Raw genomic sequence first — 20,540 nt, forward strand, 5'->3', positions numbered from 1 at the left:
TATGCAGAGTGAGGTTAGAAAACGTGATTCATCCTACCTGGTTTATCTGCAATTGCGATTTTAGAAGTCAATGTTGTACATAGAATAATACTTTTATTACACTTATATTTAAGTTTGAATGATTAACTTAACTCCTATAACTTTTTTCATATGCAACGTTCCAGTTCTGATGTCTGTTAGGCAATCGCCAAAATCTTCAGAACCAAGCTCACCATTTTTTTTAAATAAAAGCTGTTATTCAGCTCGAATAGGAGAGGTTATTCTATGAATGTTGTTGCCATGGAGATCAGCACCTGTGATACCTGTGACTGTGCGTCTCTGGCTCTGGTAGACCAGTACGGCCCATGGGCCCCCAGTTGCTGATCACTGCTGTAGTTTATCCCAGGACATAAAAGAGGATACACCTTGGTCCACAGCCTGACGGCTACAGAACGCTGGTCATCTTTTGTTCTCATTAATATTGAAAGCATTGGGTCTATAAATCTCACCGAATTCAATAATGCATATCCTTGGGCTCTTAACATTACAGGTACCAAGTGCAGAGCCGATGAAATGAACGGTGTGTGGGACCTAGGAGCTACAGACAGACTTTGTGAAAATATCAAGTAGATGACCCACGAGCAGTTCTATTGGAGAGCACCGGGATCAAGCCCCTTCAAGGGTTATATGCAGCTCCATCACATTATGTACATATATGAATATCTAAAATCAACCATATCTTGACAAGCATCTTCCTGTTTTGTAAACCCATTTCAATCTATTGTAGAAATGTTCTCATCACACATCACCAATGAAGACATGGAAAAAGAAAATGCCAAAACACACTTTCAATAACTTTTATTTTTTTCTCCCTAATAGATCTGTACAATCAGCAAATCAAACTTAAAGATGAGCCTAGCAAAAAAACTGATCTGTACATGTTAAATGCTTTTAGGCAACGACAGCTTAACATCCATTTAAATAATCAAATGATGACTTGTCTAGCTGTGCAAACACTTACAAATCAGTCCCACGGTGTGAGAACAGTGAGTGAGTTGACTGGGGAGGCGGGGGGGATTAACTAGAGCAGACCAAACAAAAAAAAATGTTCCCTTTATAGCTTGTTCTCTCCAGTGTTATAGAAAAGTACAGTCCAATATCTTATTTACAAAGAAATTAACACTAGTCTACAGGGTCTATGGGCAGCAGGGGGCAGCGGCGGGATGGATGAGGGTTATTTTAAACACCTGTTTAAAAAAAGGAGAGAGAGAGAGAGAGAGGAGCAGAGTTCATGTGAAACAGGAAGGATGCACACAGGCCAGGGACAGACAATATGGCTACTGCTCCGATCCCAGCACCGACGTGTGTTGACCTTCGTCAGGAGGTCAACACACACACACGGACGACCCACTTACTGCACGTCACTATCCAATGTTTTCTAGCACAATCCACCATCAGCTGCCCTCGTGCATGTTGCTTTCATCACCCTATTAACCATTCCTGAGATAAATTATTGAACTGAACAAGTGTTGATTACCTACAGTGTGTTACCGTTAACAGCGGTTATCTTTCTAGACATGAGTGTCAGATATTTAAACAGTTAATACCCCCCCCCCCCGCCACCCAACATTCTGTCCTTCAAATAGTCCAAATAAAGCTGCCTTATTGCTAGAATAACATTTTTTTCCACTGAAAAACCTCATTAAAACTATGACATATGTCGATCCAACATTATTTAGAATTAGAGTCATAATGTGGAAAGGAATCCCTTCTTCACTCAGCCACGTCCAGCTGAGTCGAATGTTAGTATATATTTGCAAACACAGGGAAGGTCGGACTGCATGATACTGATGAACATGTCTGACAAAAATAAACAAATGTCTACAATAGTGAAAAGACAGTTGAAGAGATAGAAGTTAAAACCCGTGGTAAAATGCTCCCAGCACAGCAGGACACTGTTCTTCACATGTGGATAAACTAATCCAGGGGTTTGGTGACCAGCATCAGCACGTCTAGATCCGGTTCTTAAATCCAAAGTTATCATAGATCCTCACATCAACACCGTGGCCTCGTCCTCATCAACCCCCTTTTAATGTTTTAACTTGTTCTTCATCTGAACATATGTCGTGTTTACTAGATCATTAACCTGGTAACTAATCTGCGAACAATAATCCCTGAGTGTCTTGTCAAACTCCCTTCAACAAGATGTCATCCATCTGAAGTCATCCTGTTTCTCAATCAGCAGACTTGGTTTGATCCCGTTTTTTTCCTCTCAAATTGTTATTCACATTTTTGTGCATCACTAATCTGGCTCACAGTTAACTGGGATATATTACCATGGTACCACAGGCTGCACAGATATTAATAATGACTTGTGCCTGAAGTGGACAGCAGTCGAGGCCTTTCCTATTCCTATTTCGTATTCCTAGTCTATTATTAGACAAATAAATCCACATGCTCTTAATTAGCTCCCATTAAATCACAAGAGCATCCTTCAGGTCAGACAGATTACTGTTAAATTCTCACATGTAACATCTGAGAGTGATGCCCGGCCTCCAGAGAGAGGGAAAACAGATGATTGCTCATGAATTCATAGCTGTTATTTGAATATTTCAATACTTCTTTCTGCTGTTGCATTTTGTTCAAATTAAAAATGTTCACCTCAAGAAGCCAATGTCTCTGATGATGAACTTCCACATGAATAACGCTGACAGCAAGAGTGGAAAACCCAGAGTTAAGAGTCAGCTGAAGATCAGCTTCATGATACTTTCTATCCAGGATCACGAATGTTAACGCTTCACTACACCAGCTCAGCATTCCTCAGGTTTGGGCATAAGGTAGTGATTATCTGAAGAATTGAAAGATAAAGTTAACTGTTGTCCACATGTGAAGAACAAGGCTCTGCTCTGCTAGTGAACACAGGCATCAGCCTGATGAAAACTGTCAGTGTCGTGCATTGCTAAGTTTAAAATGTGCCATACGACGCAGCAGGTCTATAGTGAGGGAAGCAGTGACACTTCCTTTTTCATGGGTCCCTCACTGAAGTCAGCGTAACAGCAGCAGTCTGCCCTTACGTCACATTAATCACTAATAAAATGTATTAATGCTGCAACCAGCTGACAGTCAACTTTCTTTGGAATTAGGATTAAACCTGGGGACGTGAAATAGTTGCTGAACATCTTCTAAATCTAAATTATTCAGATTGTGTTTTTGATCTCCATAGAAATATCTTGTGCACTAATGTACTGTATATAAATCCACTGAGCACTTTGTTGGGAACACCACACAGATGGCCAGTCGAACGTATCGCGGGTGAAAGTTGTCCACAGGATGCCATGCTGCAATCTGCCTCGCTAGAGGAAGTAATTCAGTAAATCACCTCTTTGCTCACACAGATTGGAAGTGAACTGGAGGCGAAGGTTCACCACTGAAACATTTGTGTGTGTGTGTGTGACCGTGCCCTCACACTGGTTAGTTCCTCTCTGCAGATTGGTCAGCTGCAGATTGAGGCACTATTCTCATCACCACAGTTAAGAGTGGTCATCAGTTACTGCAGCTGTTATATTATCTGTTGGCCCTAACCAGTCTGACCATTGTCCTTGGACCTCGCTTATAAATTACAGAGCTTCTGTTCACTGGATATTGTTTGGCTCCATTTGGACACAAGAAACTGAGAATCTCACAAGATCAGCAGGTTCAGAAATACTCAAACCAGCAGATCTGGCCCCTACACTCCCAGGGATCAGATTTTTAGTCACTCTGTTGTGAACATTAAAAAGTTCAGTGTGTAGGAGTCAGGTGAATGGGATCGATTAGCAGGAATTTAATATAAAATAATCCTAGGGATGTTTTCAATAGTGTATGTTCATCTAAAGTTTATTTTCTTTAATTCAGAATGGGACTTTTATATTTAAATACATTATATGTACAACAGGAGCAGGTCATCTCTATGGAGGCCGCCATGTTGTTTTTTTTACAGTCGTCCAAACTGGACAAACTACCACATGTTCTCATGTTTTGGAGGAGAGGGTGAAGTGAGGGCTTTTCAGCTGCCAAATGCACCTTCACCACTAGATGTCACTAAATTCTACACACTGAACATTTAACTGAAGCGTCTGACCTGTGTCTCCATGACTATGGATTGTTCCACAGATTGCAGCGTGAATAGGTAGGTGTTCCTAATAAAGTGCTCAGTGAGTGTGTATCATCAGGTCTCAGGACTTTGGGGACACTCAATGTTAGGACTTAGAGCCACTACAATATAGTAAAGTCAGTTTTTAAAAAGAGAACAAATGTAAAACAGGCCCAACACAAAGAAGCGTATCAGCTGGATGTCACCTTGAACAGGCCGTTAGAAAAATGCACCTTGGAAATAATGACTGAGAACTATTGCCCAACTTTCCAAGTTCCACTGGGAAAAGCTTTTCAACTGCTTGTTGTCTGGGTGCTTGAAATTCCTGGTTCTTCTGTAACGCAGTGAAAGTTGGTGGAGAGTCATAGAGCAGAGGCAACCAGCTCGCTCCTCTATACGAGCTGGAGGTGCTGCAGCTCTTGAGGGAGACCCCAGAGAAGTCCATGTCTCATGAGGCCACAGGGCTGAACAGACCAGCTGGGTGCTCTGTGCTCCACCAGGGTCAACAGTCTCAGTTTCTCTGCCCCCCCTCATTCCATCCAGGTGACTCTCTGACCACATCATCTGCTGAGTCAAGTTTGAAAAGCAAAGCCCTACAGGCGACTCTAGCTGATGTGTCAGTGAAACTCACTCTACATAGTCTGATGGAGGCGCCAGTCCTTCCACACAGCATGATGATCCACAGTCAAAGTGCAAAGGCCCAGAGCAAAAATGAAGGTAGGATGGGGGAGGAAAAAATATTTGCTGCACCTTTATTTAGTTATAATATAGATTTTTCTTTAAAAAAAAATTTCCCAAGTACCTCTTCCCTTTCCTTCTTGGAGTTCTTTTTGTACAAGTACAAGAGGGGGAGGTTGTCTCATTTTAAAGCAGTGCTGGGTTCTTTTAGATTATGCCTGCAAACAATCTTTAAATTTTCTTTTCAAAAGGAATGAGGGAGGGTAACGAGGACAACCACAACAAAAGAAAACAAAAAAAAAAATGATGAGAGAAAGTCGGGAAGAACAATCTTCTTAGATCCAGTGGCAGGGCTGGGGGCACGGGTCAGGATACCAGATTGCTGTGGTGTCGAGTTCAGAGCATGTTAGGAGTTCAAAATCCCTCCACCCAAGAACCCAGGCCTCTCTCTGCCAGGGTACGGTTCACTGAAATCACCTGGAAAGAGACAAAAAGTCATTAATCCTTTTCAGTAGTCTCTAAATTGCTTCTATTTTTAATGCATAAATTGCCATGAATAAGATTCCAAATTGAATTCACATTGAAGACAGATACTGGCTTGACACGCGCACTTGTTCCTGAAATTTTATAGAGGAGCTGTATGTGAGAGGGTAAATGTCAGTTGCTCCAGAAATGTGTGTGTGGCGTCAGTGTTGATGTGCTCTTAACAATAGCACTAAATTACACAGGACCATGTTCCGCCTCCTGTGTGCTCTACCCTGGCTCCACCACTTGCCTGAAGGATCCAGAAATGTTCTTTTTGTTGTGAATGTGTCTGACCAGGACAATCTATTGCGCTCTATGTAAACGGTAAACACCAGAATATGTCCTGATAATTGGGTCCAGAAATGTTTATTATAAATTTTGAGTAATTGAAAGTTTTTTTAAATGAGAACAACTGAGCAGGAAATATTGAGTTCAACCGATGGCAGCTTAACACCAAAGAAAATAATTTAGAAGTAAAAGAAATTAAGAAAACTGTTTTCTTACTGTAAATGTTACCGTAGTGATGGAGATAATGGTGTGTACAGGGAGGCAATACAGCAATTTTCAATGTATATTGGAACCGTCAAGCAGAGGTTTATTATGTGTATTATTGGCAAAGGGCACAGTGGTGCACATTAATGAAAAAGTCAGAGGCACCCACAGTGTGTAGCACAGTGAGATTGTTCATGTAGGTGTAGCAGAGCATCATACCTCCTCTCCGACCATGTTCCACAGGTGGACCAGCGGGAGGCCTGTGTTGTTGTCATAGTTCGATACCTTCTCGGAAAGACAAATGAAAGGTTAGAAACAAGTTTGACTCTGCAGAGCGTCAGTGGTGGAGGTGGTCTCACCTGTGCAAGCAGCGCCACTCCTCTGGTCAGCTCCTCCAACGCCGATGTCGCCTCTGGTGAAAAACGATCCTCTCCTGATGAAACACATTTCACATAGGTCACAACATATCAGTTCCAACTAACTATATCTGCACTTTTCACACAGATTAGTTCAGACTTGGACAAATTGACAAATTAAATTAAGTCAACACTGAAAGAACTGACACTTCCACTGTCAAACTGGTGTTGATTCTGTAAGATTTAAAATGTCTAAAGACAAACAATGTTGTACCTGGAATCGGGGCGATGCTGTCGAGCAGCACTTCAGCACCTTGAAAAGGTAGTGTTACAAAATCAGACCTGGAAAATAAAAAGAGGGAAAAGGAAAATCACATGTTAGAAGCATATTTAATCTAAAAAATACTGGGAAAAGTTTTAAAACGTGGAGCTTTAAGAAGTTTTTCTGAAACGTTCTATATTGTCAGTGAGTAATATTAAAACACGTATGATATTAAACCTCCTCTTTGGTGTAGGACTTCCAGAACAAAAACAATAGCCCCCTCTAGAGTCTATCTTACCCTACATGGCAGAGAAATGAGGCTGCACAGGTCACTGCTCCCTGCCGCCCAGCCCACAACAGCACCAGCACAGTGAGCGACCCCAGTGAGCGACCCCAGTCAGTGACCCCACTCATCCCTGTCATAGCCCCTTCAGTCTCCTGCCCTCTGGGAGAAGATGCCAGACGCTGATACACCACACTGAGAAACATTTTTATCCACCAGGCTATGATTCTGCTCGGCTCTCTCCCCCTCTGCCTCCAAGCAGTCTGGACTGTGAACTTACCCACTGCCCCCTCTACAGGTCCGGCAGTAGCCGCCACGGGAACCTTTTATACCACTATTCACGCTGAGCATGGCATGTTACTGGCATATCGTTCCACCACTACTTGCCCTACATTTGTTTTCAATACAGGTCTGGCGTTGATCTGGATTGTGAAGTCCAGAGAAGTCCTGGCAGTATGCTTCCAAGAAACCCTTTTCAATTTTAAAGTTTTGAGTGTAACAACATGTCTCAACTTTACATGAACACTGTAATCTTACACCAATGAGGTCACCTTGAGTCAGAGTCTGCGCAGTAGCGAACATGGGATGGAGCTGGTGAGTCTCAACTGTCAATCACTGACATTTCACCCCACTTTTTATAGCATTAAATAAGTAATTAAAGCCAACCTCCAAAAGACCATCAACCCTTGAACATACAGCAGTGTGGTAAGAACTACCTAAAATGACAGGAACCATCTTTGAGAAAAACTTGTTTTTAACGTTGATTTTAACTTTAGTTTTGTGAATGTTTCATCCACCATCATGGAGGACACAGGGTTTATGACTTATACTGCAGCCAGCCACCAGGGATCATTCAAGAGGTTAGGAATTCACTTTTGGGGAGCAGTCATGTCGTCCATCTGTTTAAATGGTTTTAATACAGTGGCACTCACCTTATTTGTCGTAATGAATCGATTTTCACTCTGTCATAGCCTCCGTAATCCACATATCTAATCTCCACCTCATTGGTTTCTTTATAGAAGGTGATGACCTGGGCTCTCCACCAGGCACCTTCCACCGCCGGAGCTGCACAGATCACACCAACTGGAAGACACACAAACAGACAAATTATTGATGCTGTAGGTCCCAGTGAAATCATGCTGAGTCATGCCCTGGGGTCATGGCAACTCTTTTTGTGTTGAGGTGCTGACTTTTTATAGAAACTAAATATTTACAAAGTCAAATTTGAAAAAAGGTATTTATAATCCTAAAGCAGGATTTGCTTTACCCAATAAAGCGTATGCACACTTAAACTGCCTTGAGCTTCATGTAAGATGACAAGACACGCAACTGGTAACAATGCATGTGACCCTTCTTCACTCTAATATATATTAATTAATTTAATGCAACACAATTTTGCTTCTTTTTAATTTGCTGAGAAAAGAAAGTCCACAGTCCTTAACCAATTATTTTTGTTCTCACCAATTTAACATGTTTTTTTTTGTGATATTTGAAGATGCAGTTCAAGCTGCTTATGCTGTCAAAGATTTACAAGAGAAGAGAATGACTGAAAGGGCAGAAACATCACAAGTGTGCTCTGATCCCACCATGTGACCACGGTTACCTTCAGCAGGTGAGGGCAGGGCCGGGGTGCCAGGCTGGGAGTAGCAGAGGAACATCTGCTGGTCGAGGCTTCGCAGGGCGTGGAAGGTGGGGTGCGTGTGCTGCTGGACAAAGATGTGGCCGGCTGACACGATGTTCACCACTATCACTTCAACTGTCACTCCACTGGGGAGCAGGAGCTGAGAGGACAAATGACAAGTCAGAAACTGTTACTGCTCCAGCAAATTAGGACAATTACCATCTAGAGTTCATGTAATTTGACTAAAACCTCACTAATCTTGTCCTGGAATGTAAAGCAGCAGCCAATGAATAAACATTTAAAATAAAACACCTTGAAGGTTATAGCTTTAATTATGCCAATTGTAAAATCTACTTTGCAAACCACTGGAAGAAGATGACTATTGATGAATTCATGTTCCGGTGTTGTTAAGTCCTGTCTGATATGAGAACAAACCTACGTGTATGTGCAGCATGTTGGTGTCTTTTTAGTCTTTTAACTGGATTATCTGTTGCAGCATATTTTCTCACCAGTGACCAGAGGAAACACTTGTGGTGCTCTGTCGTTCTAATGTGACAGGACGGAGTACGAAAGATTTTTACAGGTGCTGAATCTAGATTTTTTTTTCATTCTGTACTTTTAGGTAGCTTATTTGGTTATGAAAATGATGAATACTGTTATTTCAAGCAGTATTGTATATAAACTACACATTCTACTGGATTGACTGGCCTTTAACAACATATTGTCACTGCACATGATGTCTGAGAGAGAGGCAAAAGGGAATGAGAGATTTGTTGAATGTGCAGCTTAACGGATCTGTGTAGTTTACCTAACTAAAAATGAATCCAAAATGGCACCTGTCACCAACTGTGACTCAAGGTGAGGCCACTGAACGGCTTAATGTCTTTGTTGCGTTACTTCCACACAACAAGGACTAAATTAGTAAATTAATAAACTTATTTTTTGACAAACACTTCCCGCTAGTCGACAGTTTCCGTCTCTGTTCATTTTGTATAAAAACAAAACTATTGAAACTTCTCTTTACAATTCCCCCCCTCTTGGATTAACATTACACAACTAAAAGGATTTTCAGGAGTTATATGGCCCATCCTTACCCAGGAGGTCATAGGAAGTGATGGCAATGTGAGTTGGGGCACTGGGGGTGCATATAGGTTTGTTAAGTCCAGATCTTTGAACTTCTTCCCAATCAACGACAGGGCTTTGTCCACCTGCTGCTGCGTACCTGCAGAGAGAGACCACACAGTTAGTTTAGGTGCAGTCCAGAACAAGTTACTGTGACACGATCTGCTGGTTTTCTCCCACTGACAATCTGGTTTCCTGCAATCCCAACCCCTTCACACCAAGACGACATGAGTTGAACCACTCACCCTCTATGTGACAGATCTGGAAGTCCTGGGTGTAAGGCAGGGTGGAGATGTAGATCTTTGCACCGGAGTTTTGCTTGATGAAACTGACGAATCTTCCCTGCTTGCCGATTAACCGCCCGACAAGTTGCTGGTTCAGGAAGACACACAGATGAGATGTCACGTCAAAAGGTCCACGCATTAATACAAAACAAGAACGTAACAAACACCAAGAGCCAAGCCATAAATACAGACTCTTCTTAATACAAACAAACTTATTCCCTATACATTATTTGCGTCTAGTAAGTTTAGTCTTGAGACAATACAATTCAAAAAAGAAAAATTGCCTGATCTTTTCAATGAATTCTCAGTCTGCAATTATATTATTATATTCCAAAATATTGGAAAGCCTTTTCTTCCAAGTCAACTTGATTAAGAGTCAGCATATATGGGTGAACTGCTGCACAATCGCTGGGAAAGAGGAAGTGTCCTTTATCCCTTTTTATCACGTCACTTGTCCTGACTCACCTTTGGCACCTCGATCTCCCAGATGATGAGCTCAGAGCCCGAGGGGACAGCGTGGTTGCTCTGGCTTTCCCCAGTACCCATGGTGCAGCCACTGTCCATTGAGTCCATACTATTCACATCAGAGCCTGGACACACAAACATACATACACAGACAATAATCAGTAACCAACCCCTTTACCAGCAATATTCTACTTCACAACAATGTTAATAGTTCCGGACCAGATGCACATTAAATCCTACACTACTTCTTGCGCACAGGAAATACTTGGGACATAAAAACAGTTTAGGAAAACTTCAGAAGAGTTGTCCTGAGCTTTGAACTTGTCGTTGCTTCTCAGCTCAGTGATTGTGTTGTAGGTTTTCAGGCGCATCAACATTAAACGGCTCAGCAAATATATTCAGTTCCCTTTGTTTACTTTTCTAAGAAAAATGTCTCGCCAAATGCCTGAAGGGCTTTCGCAAAGTCACCAGCATATTCAGATTTCATAGCAGACTTGTTTTCACAGGAGGAAAATACAGTGTTTGCACACATCAAACAATTTGACTCAAACAAGGCTCCTTCAAAACTTCTCAAACGGAATGAGGTTTCAGCTTCCTTGCTTTAAGCTTGTATACTACAAAACCTGCCTGCACACCATTGTCTCTGTCAGTTTGGACTTGCTGTCCACTCAAACTCTGCTGAAGAGTATTTACTTTATTAAAGTGACTTGTAACTCATCCAGTTTAGCTCCATGTTTCCAGCTTGAACGACACTTGAATCAGTCTTTTTCATCACAGCCAGCACGTTGCTGCAAACTGGAAATAATTGTGTTTTTTCATTTCTTTGGGAAAGTCTGTACCTTGTTTTATTTTCTCGAGTCACCATGATTCCAGCAGTGACACATAACAGCTGAATTAGTTACTTTCACCCTGACAGTGACCTTACAGACATGAAGCCTGAAGGAACGACCTTGGAGCGCATGTTACTCTATTATTTTATGATATTGTCTATATGCACTAAGAGGGGACATTTTTTGTATATCAGAGAGGCTTTTTGTACTTTTTGCCTCACAGGCTGTATATCATTTAGCTGACGCTTTTTATCCAAAGCGACTTACATTTTTAGAACACTCATCATTTTATGAGGGGCCATCTAGGGGTTCAGTATCTTGCCAAGGACACTTAGGCATGCAGATGGGATAGAGTGGGATTCGAACCGGCAACCTTCTTGTTGCAGAGCACCCGCTCTATCCCCTAGGCCACACTCTCCCCGTATATAGCTTGAGGATGAATATTCTGCAACCCTGCTTTGGGGATATGTTAAGCATTTAAATGAGGTTTTTGAGAGACATTAGTGTGCTGGTGTAAAGATGAGTATTTACGTTGGATTCTACATCACAATCAGCCTGGTTGCATTTAATAGGTAATGCTTTTTTTCCTCTCAGATCTCCAGTCAAAGTGCTCACTCATGTCATTCTACGAAAAGACAAAGACACAAACATCATTATCACTGCTTCACAACAAAAGCGTTCCACCACAATAACATAAAGTATTTTATACTACTACACTTATTAAATATAAAATGTCATCCCAGCCAAGCAGAAGAGAACTATTCTGGTCATGTGGGCATTTCAGGAAAGGTAGGTCTGACCCGAGACACGTGGGACAAACTGCACCCTGAAGGCCTCAGGGAGGAGGAGGTCATCAAGCTGCTTCAGGAGTATTCTGAGCTTGGGCAGATCAAATTCCACAGTGACATCATACCAGCTGGCTGAAGGGGAATACCATGGGGAACTATGTTCTCTGACAGGACGGGTCCTATGGAGTTGCCATTACATGTCGGAGAAAGGGCGATGGAGTTGATTTTAGAGCTGTCACTTTTTATTCAAAATTCTACCATTCATTCAATTGTATTCAACCTGTAATGGCCAATGCAAATTCAAAATATCCAATCTAGAAGCGCATCAGACTCTGTGAAGTAGTTTGTCTCCAGATCCAGCAGAGGGCTTTCACTGTCAGCTTGATCTATTGCACCCCCTTGACCAATCTGTAAAATAAGTCAGTAAGGATAGGTTTTTTTGCTATGAAAGTGGAGGAGGCTAGCAAGCAAAGCCGTCCTGAGCGGAGTATCATGAAACCAGAGCATCGGAGAAGCAGCCTGTGGAAGTATTGTGGGTTCTACAATGTAAGTGGTCAAGTTATGATCAAAGGTGAAACTGTCAGTCTTAGTACAACGCAACTGCCTTATAAAAAAAAAAAAACTGTGCAGCTGAGGAGGCATCACAGACCAGAGGAATGTGTTTAAGTGTTCAACCTCCTCTGGAAATATTTAACAGAGTGTGAGTCATGTGAAATCTGTTCAAACTTGATTTTCGTCAAAACTGACTGACCTAGATGTTGGATTGATTGAAGCCACTGGAGCAGAAAGGCGGTGCAGTCATGTTTTAGATCTGTGCAGCAGTCTTTGACGTTGGCTCAGTAATTACATTTAGAAGTGTAATTAAAACGAGTTTGAATTGGGGGCTCACTTAGTGGACGGTACCAGATCTTTTTAGTGAAAGGGAGCTGGGGGAGATAAAAAAAAGACTGGGCCAGTTGAAGACTGATGATGGTTCTGGAGGATGTCACTGACATTTTCACAAGGGGAGCTAAGGATGCACCGATCCAACAGTGATATGGTCTATTGATGTGATACTGACTCAAATGGCTTGGGGATAACTGCCAATAGATTTAATCTATTCTGTTGAATTCTATATCATTCAATGTTAACATCTACTTGAGTGTGTCACTTATCAGCAGTGCACTGGTGGATCCCCAGACAGACAAGGTGAGTTGATTAGAGGGAAAAATATGTTGTGATTGCAATACTGTATAGTATTGTGCAGTTTGTTTGTTTTTTCTTATCAGTCTCAGATTTTATTTGTATTTGTAACTCATATTCTTAAATCACAATATGTCTATAGGGCAAAGTAGGGTTGTCAGCATACGACTTGGGCAACTGCTTTGAAAAAGCTGATGCATCTATCAGATTTTGAAACTCTACAATATCACTATTGGCCTCAGACACAGTATCAGGACTTAGCAACACTGCTTACACCAAAGCCCACAACAATCAGATTGATGTCTCACCTCCCGACTGGTCCGTCTCCACCTCACATGTCCCATGAGCTCCATTCCTCAGGCCCATTCCGTTGAGTCTCTTTATTTCACATGCAGCATCCACAGAGTTTTCTTCAGTCACGTCCAAAACTGATGTGTCAGTGGCAGTCTCAACCAGCGACCCAGGCTGTGTGGCTTCTCTTGCTGACAAGTCTGTAACTTGGATAACATCCATTTGGTTATCGAACATGCTGTTTTGAAGGTCCTCGCTGCTGATGCCATCCTCAGAGTGGCATGTGCTGCATGCTGAGTCCTCGGCCAGCACGGCTACTTCATCACCTTTCAGTTGCGTGTTTAGCAGTGGCACACTCTGTGCTTCTTCCTGCGATGGGGTTGGCCAGTGGCCTGTCTGAGTGTTTGTCTGATGAACCCTTTGCCTGAACTCAGCGGTCTCCCATAAGGGAGCTGAGCAGCATCCATTAGTCATTCCTGGCTGTTCTTTCTCTGTTGCCTCTCGAGACTCACAGCTGATCTGCGAGGAGCTTGTCAGTAGATGATGGTGGTCCTGCTGTGCAGTTATGATTGGCTCCTGTTGGGAGTGTTGTTTGCTGCTAGCCAGTGGTGTGCTGCTGCTGCAGCTGAGCTGGCTGTTGTCTGTGACCTGGCACATGTTAACCCCAAGGACCTCCTGAGTGGCTGCCGAAATGACCCCACATATGAGTCCAGCTGCCAGACGCTCCAGATCCTGATCCTCTTCACTGCTGGTGTGTATTTGGATGTCCCCTGGGGTCACTGATGAGGTGTTGGAGTCTTGGGCAATGGTCGAGGCTATGGAGGTTGGATCCGTATCTGCAGGTGTGCTCGTTAGAATAGGTTGATGAAAAGCCTGCGCCGATGGCGTTTCAAGAGTGTCAGCTTCTGATCGGATCCCTCTCTGCACTTTGGCTGGGGTGACTGCACAAACAATGATCTCATCTTGGGCATTAATAGTGCTGTGGTACTTTGCAACTTCTCCTTCTGGCTCAGGCCTCTCTGCGTCAGACAGGTAGGCTGTTGTGGGGGGGCAGCTGGTGACCTCATTAGACCGGCAAGGCAAGACCTCTTCTTCTGGAGCAGAGGCTGGTTCATTGAGCTGGTGTATCGCCAACTCTGTTACCAAACCAAGTGATGAGCTTGTCTCTGGGTCTTTATGGTCTTTCCAAGACACCTGCAGGCTGTCGCCTTTGCCAAATGCTGGTTGCGTCAAGACACAGGCATTATGGACTTCCTCTCCCCTTATTCTGCCAAGAAGAGAGGCAGCTTCTCCAGAATTTAGTTCTGGTAAAGGTGCTGCTTTGCTGTCCAGGACATGGATTAAGGAAATGTTCTCAGGATCGCTTTTCTTGTCAGTGACCTTTTGGGGTCTGTGGGTTGGGCATTCTGTGTCAATTGTGGGGGATACAGTGCCTTTTTCAATCAAACCATTGCTACCCTCTGCTGAAGATGTTCGAAGGCCTATGTCAGTCGGCGCCTCCTCAGGGCTGCCAAGACTGATGAGCCGCTCTTTCTTCCGCGAGATGTACCACCACCAGCCGATAAGTGCGAGTACTCCGGGAAGCGTGTAGGGTACAACAGCGCGAAACCTCAGCGGCATTTCCTCAGGACACTAGCAGCTACACCTGAAAGTTGCAAAGACAGACGGATTAGTATTAGTTGACTGAATGCAATTCATAGCAGGTCTGGCTAAACTGGTACGATTTAAGGATTTAATTTCACACTTTAATCAAGTCTTTTAATGGATGTACACTGGGCAATACGATAGACAAAAACAAAAAAATGTCATATCATCAACAAGATCTGCTGTGATCCTCTTGAAAAAGACGTATCCATGTGCAACTACTGAGGGCATGACAGTGTTTTGATCCAACCTTGGGGTTAGGGCACTCACAGCAGGATTGAGATAGTTTTAGGTAGGCTTTGATAACAGCAGGATACATAGGAGTGGAGATGTCCGGTCCCAATCCTAAACACTGAGAATTGGCCAAAATAATGTCTGATCGTGCTCTACAACTTTCAAACTTTATCTCGGTCACAGACAGAACAAGACCGACAGAGACAGAGAGAGAGACAGAGAGACAGACAGAGACAGAGAGGGTGCTGGACTTTTGACCTCTATGGTGGCTGGCACTGACTCCTGGTCCACATAATCAACCGCCAGCCCCCTGCAGGGGAAAGGCAGAGTTCTTGTTTCTATATTTTCAATAACGAGAACCAGAAAGAGCCTCTTTTTAGGAGTTTGTAGTTCAAGGACTAGAAAATGAAAGCTTTGTGTATCTGTCAAGTAAGGGAAGTGAAACAACTACATTAATGACATGCTATAATATTGTCAAAAACATTTATATTACATATTTTTTACATTAAATATGCAATGTAAAGATTGCGCTAAATTCCTTCAGTGACTAATTGTTGTTGGACATGTTGTTTAGTAATAAGATGAGCATTGATAAAATAGGGTTTTGCAGCGGTCATCTGTCTCTTAGCAAGTAAATTCAACCAGTGAAAAATAGGCACTGGAAGACGTGATCATTTGGTGAAACAGAAATCATCAGTCGTGTATTTCAGGTTGAAATAGGTCAATCAACTGTTAATATGCATTCTCTGTGATTTTGGTCAAAGCTCCTGTAATCATGGACGTTCAAGTTTAACAGTTAATGCTGTGCAGACATACTAAAAGTCAAAATCAGCTAGGGGTCGCTCCATTGTTTGAAATACAAATATCACAAGCATCTGTAAAGTGTCCAAGTGGATTTGGTAAGTTGATGTAATACATACGCAGCTGTTAAATGTCAAAGTATTCCTGAACACATCAGAAGGTGAATTTTGAAAACTGTTGATGCATGGCTTCAGGTCAGTATCACAGAAAAAGCATTAGCACTATAGACAGTATGCGTAAACAGCAATTATGTAGATGAATATTCTGAATTCAATCTAACGGAAATCAATTAAACAAGACTCATCAAAAGGACTGCAGCCTCTATAGCAAGCAGAAAAGTAAGATGGACTGTCCATGAGCTCCAACAATAGACTCACATCTAGGAAATAAAGTGTGTGTAAGATGTGCACCTGGTTCTTCCTGGCTAAGAATAAGCAGGCAGTTCAGTTTCTAAGGGATCATATGACAAGAATCCCCAATGAACTGGTGAGCTGAAAGCAACAGCTACTTGAGACTGGGTTAACTCCAAACCTCAGATCATAGAGCTACACCATGTAACTGAACACACAATTCCTAATTTATGAAAAGACATTTGCATCATAAGCTCTAACAACAGTTGGTTACGGCATAAGGCACCTTTGTGGTTTATAGGTTATATATACATAGCAGAAAATGTAAAGCTTTGACATTAGCACGTACAACTACTACTACAAGACAAGTGTTTACCCTTCAACTTTTGTACACTAAATAAGGAATCTATTATTTTTAGGAGTTTGATCATCAACAAACAATTTGGGCCTGGACAGGGAGTGCTCTAGAGTTTGAAAAATGTATTTTCATGATAAAGCTAAAAATGTCATTATAGCAATGAAATTGCAAAAATGTAAGTGATCGACAATTAAAAGGTCACCATATGGGCCTATAACCGGATATGAGTACAGCAAATACAGAACTTTTTTTGAATGCAACTTTGTGTGTGATTGTAAAGTGAATATATATAAAAACACAAAATCAGATAAATAAACACTTACACAACATCCAGCTACATCTAACCCTTGTTATGCTGTGGCTGATCTGAGCATGTGCCTATGAAATGGTTGCCCGCACTACACTCACCTTGAACAAGGTTATAATACAAGTTACGGACAGTCAAACCAATCCACAGCGCTCCTTACAGGACGGACTGGTATTCCCCGGTGCTTTTCCTGCCCTTCCAGTCAGGAACCGGCTCTGTGACCTTGGTGGCTTGAATAGGGGAGTGGTCAGGCTTCATTTACATGTTGGAAACTTCCAACAAGCCCAGCACAAGCCACCTAAGCAGCTTGCACAGTGGATACAGTCTAGTGTCCTTACTCCACCCTAATCACCCAATAACGACCTGCCCCTATTACACACCACACTTCTGCTGATCCGTTGTGATCTTTATACTTTCTCTTACTCATTGTTCTGCACTCACTCAGCACAGGCTCGCTCCCTGTCACGCAACATGACCTTTGAGCTTACGATATCAGAAAAGGGTCAATCCCGGGTTAGTAACATCTGACATCTAGTAACTAGGAAGGACACTGCGCCGCCGACATGGGGTTAACTCCACTGTGCTGTTCTTCGGTCACTGCCTGCTCTCATGGAGGAGTGTGGTTTGCAAAACACAACCCCGATTCTTGAGGGCGACATTAACATTAATGTGGAAACTGCCTGCAAGTTGAAATGCAGGCCGGCTCCTCAACACGTCTCCTGTGTGTAATAATAATTTCAATCACCTCACATTGAGGGGACACCAGAAGGAAACAGTGGCTGCACTTCTACAGTCGCGCTGATGTTAGCTACATGCTAATCATGCTGTTTAGCTGACGGACAACCAAAGCCCAGAGAAAAGCACCTCACTGCCGCAAAAACGCGTCGGGAAAACCGCACCTCCATCTTCCTCGTTGTCCATTATTAGAAACGACGTCCAGAGGAGACTTCGCTAATATCCTACGAGCTACGTGCTCATAATACACACGACGAGCGTAATACATAATCCCAGTGGCGTCGTCCAGCACTGGCGTGTAAACGCAATACTATCATCCCCGTGTGCGCCCGTTCCATAACAACATCGGCTAATGGCACTAGCTAACCGGTCCGTGCGACAACGTGAAGCTGCATGCTAACTTCTCTGATTAACCCTTAACACACAGACGCCTCCGTGCAGGAAGACCGAATTAAAAGCAAGACCCGGGACGTGTCTGTCTGCACCTCAGCGTGCCTGTGTCTTAAATAAACCAAACTGGCATGGGACAAGTTAGCAGGCAATGGGACCAATTTATAGAAACGTGTGCCCCTGACATTGGAGCCGAATTAACCAGGGCACTCTAAATATCCACATAGGAACTTGGGACGAGGGATACAACCCACAATAATCTGCCAGAAGCATGGTCGAGTGTTAAATGACAGATATCCGAGGGGAGTCTGGTGTGACTCGGGCTGGAGGCTGTGACCTGACGTTACACTGCTGGGAAAAAAGCATGGCTGGCTGGGAGGCCGCAGTGCAGGGAAACAGGCATCACCTAAGTTAGCAGGCTAACCAGCCTTTTGGCCATAATCCTAAAAACACATCTCCAATCATTATGAACACGCATTAAAACCACGGGGCGGCTACACGCACATGCCCCTTACTGCATTGTTTTTGGCCCGGCGACCATGAGCGGTCGGCCGGTAACACGGTTAAAGCCTCGTGTTTGACCCGACCTCAGGACTTCCATTCACCACACTGACCACGGTGCCTTGGGCCACTACACGCAGCCATTGCATAACGCAGCTTTACACTCACCACAACGCACCACCGAGGGCAAGTGTCACACTGGCGCAGGGTTAAAGGACATTTTGAGTCGAGGAGCGCTCATGCTCTGCCTGGGCCTCAGACCTCCGGAGTTAGCCTGCTAGCCGGCCTGGGCTGACTGAGAGCCGGGGACATTGTGCCGGGACGCGTTTGTCACCATCCAGGCCACACGATCCGGTTGTCAGTCCGATGCACAGAGACGACAGGAGCGAGGGAATCAGGGGGGGGTTCACTTACACAACAGGGACAGAGGCTAGCACGAGTGCGATGGCTGTGAACTCACAGAGATGTGTGGGCTAGTCGTTTCAATGACATGGGATCACTGCGCCCCTCCAGCGGCACCGGGCACCGCAGACAGCTCGCAGGGACCCGTGGGCGATGTCAGTCAACCGGTGTTTTCTCACGATGTGCGTGTGTGACGCCTCCGTGCGAGGATTTGAACTAAGTCGCACGGTGTGGACATGCTGCAGATGCTACTGACTAGCACGCTCCTCCACCTTCGCCGCTCAACGCGCCTCCTCCTCTCCGCAGTGTCTGGGTTTACTTACAGTATTTTAGGTTCCACGGCGCCGCCACGGTGAGAGCTCTACTGCTAGTTGGGCTTTCTCTAACGTGTCCTCTTTGGAAAGTCAGTCTCTCCTCCCCACGTGTTGACCGACTAGCATCACTCCCCCAAAAAAAACACAGACCCAACAGCTGGTGAAGCCTCGCGATACTTGGGCGTTCTGCTCGTCCGTGGTCTCGCGTTAACTGAGAATGCAGTAGAGTATAAGGCTACTATGTCAGACACGCATTTGCATGACTTTGATGGCAGCTCAGGCCTGAAGGTGTCATGTCCGAATAAGCTCCCCTTTGTGCACAGTCTATGATTAGCACCCTCCTGGCTCACCGTGAGCAAATCTGAACCGAACTGGCGTCAGATCCACTTAAAACGTGCAGTAACAGCCCAAGGTGGAATATGCCGTGAGATAAATGTCTTATGTCAATCATCATCTCATAAAAAAAATAATCAAAGAGAGGATTAGCAAAAATCCAGTTTGAAGCTCTTATCATATCTGATCAGTCGATTAGAGAAGATTTCCAGTTACCAGACCAAAAGAATAAAACAATCTTTATTTTATTTATTAAATTCAGTTCAATTATATTGATGAAGTCACAACATGGTGCTAGTTAAAATAAAGTCCTCAAGTCTAATTAAAGCCTACAGGAAAATGAATGTAAGAGAAAACTGATCTCACTATCCTAGTTTTTCTCATTTATTTACACACACAGAGAGAGATAATGCAAAACTTAAAATGTATGTAACATTTCCCATCGAAGAGGATTTGTATTATGATTTTAATCTGATGTTGATACAAGTATGACACAAATATGTTGAAAAATAAGCATGGGCTCCTCTACCTAATCACATCTTTACCCCCCCCCCCCCCAAAAAAAAGAACAACAAACATCCACAACAAAAACCAGGCTCTTCAAGTATATTCTTCCTAATTTGCAGAGTGAGGAGGATGAAGGTGAGAGGAAGAGTAAAGCTTGCACTTAGCATTATCTGCCTGGACCCGCAATATGGAATGACAAATGATTGACATTGGGCTAAATGGTCGTCCAGGAACCCATTACCCCATGAAATTGAGCCAAAGAGCTCACCCAACGAACTAGATATTGTTTGCAATACAGTTATGTAGATGACATTGCAGTAAATCATATTCTGCAGTTGTAGTTTGCTAGTTAAATGTCCACATTCCCATGTAGT

At 43.3% G+C, this 20,540-nt stretch overlaps 1 protein-coding gene across 2 annotated transcripts; it reads right to left on the reverse strand.

Annotated features, from left to right (window-relative positions):
* Window positions 1–822: 822 nt before the first annotated feature.
* Window positions 823–19,489, reverse strand: akap1b (A kinase (PRKA) anchor protein 1b). Of its 2 annotated transcripts, none has more exons than XM_062385599.1 (11): window positions 19,336–19,489; window positions 13,308–14,935; window positions 10,200–10,324; window positions 9,696–9,822; window positions 9,423–9,550; window positions 8,311–8,488; window positions 7,640–7,790; window positions 6,437–6,504; window positions 6,166–6,239; window positions 6,026–6,091; window positions 823–5,266 (listed from the first exon to the last, which is right to left on the reverse strand). In XM_062385599.1, exons 2-11 carry the CDS (start codon window positions 14,908–14,910, stop codon window positions 5,204–5,206), a joined length of 2,583 nt encoding a protein of 860 aa, XP_062241583.1. In that variant the 5' UTR covers window positions 14,911–14,935; window positions 19,336–19,489; the 3' UTR covers window positions 823–5,203. The 2 variants fall into 2 exon arrangements, with proteins under 2 accessions (XP_062241583.1, XP_062241584.1); XM_062385600.1 differs by lacking the exon at window positions 19,336–19,489 and adding an exon at window positions 19,071–19,281.
* Window positions 19,490–20,540: the final 1,051 nt, after the last annotated feature.

Source organism: Platichthys flesus, chromosome 4 (assembly GCF_949316205.1).
Source record: "Platichthys flesus chromosome 4, fPlaFle2.1, whole genome shotgun sequence".
Classification (NCBI taxonomy): Eukaryota; Metazoa; Chordata; class Actinopteri; order Pleuronectiformes; family Pleuronectidae; genus Platichthys; species Platichthys flesus.

What these genes read in the sequence shown, in the direction of transcription:
- akap1b (XM_062385599.1), bottom strand. Translation starts at nt 14,910, where the DNA reads ATGCCGCTGAGGTTTCGCGCTGTTGTACCCTACACGCTTCCCGGAGTA. An exon ending in CCAGATCTGTCACATAGAGG is followed by an intron (nt 9,551 to 9,695) that starts GTGAGTGGTTCA and finishes CTCTCTCTGCAG; the next exon opens with GTACGCAGCAGCAGGTGGAC. An exon ending in GGAACATGGTCGGAGAGGAG is followed by an intron (nt 5,267 to 6,025) that starts GTATGATGCTCT and finishes GTCTCTTTCCAG; the next exon opens with GTGATTTCAGTGAACCGTAC.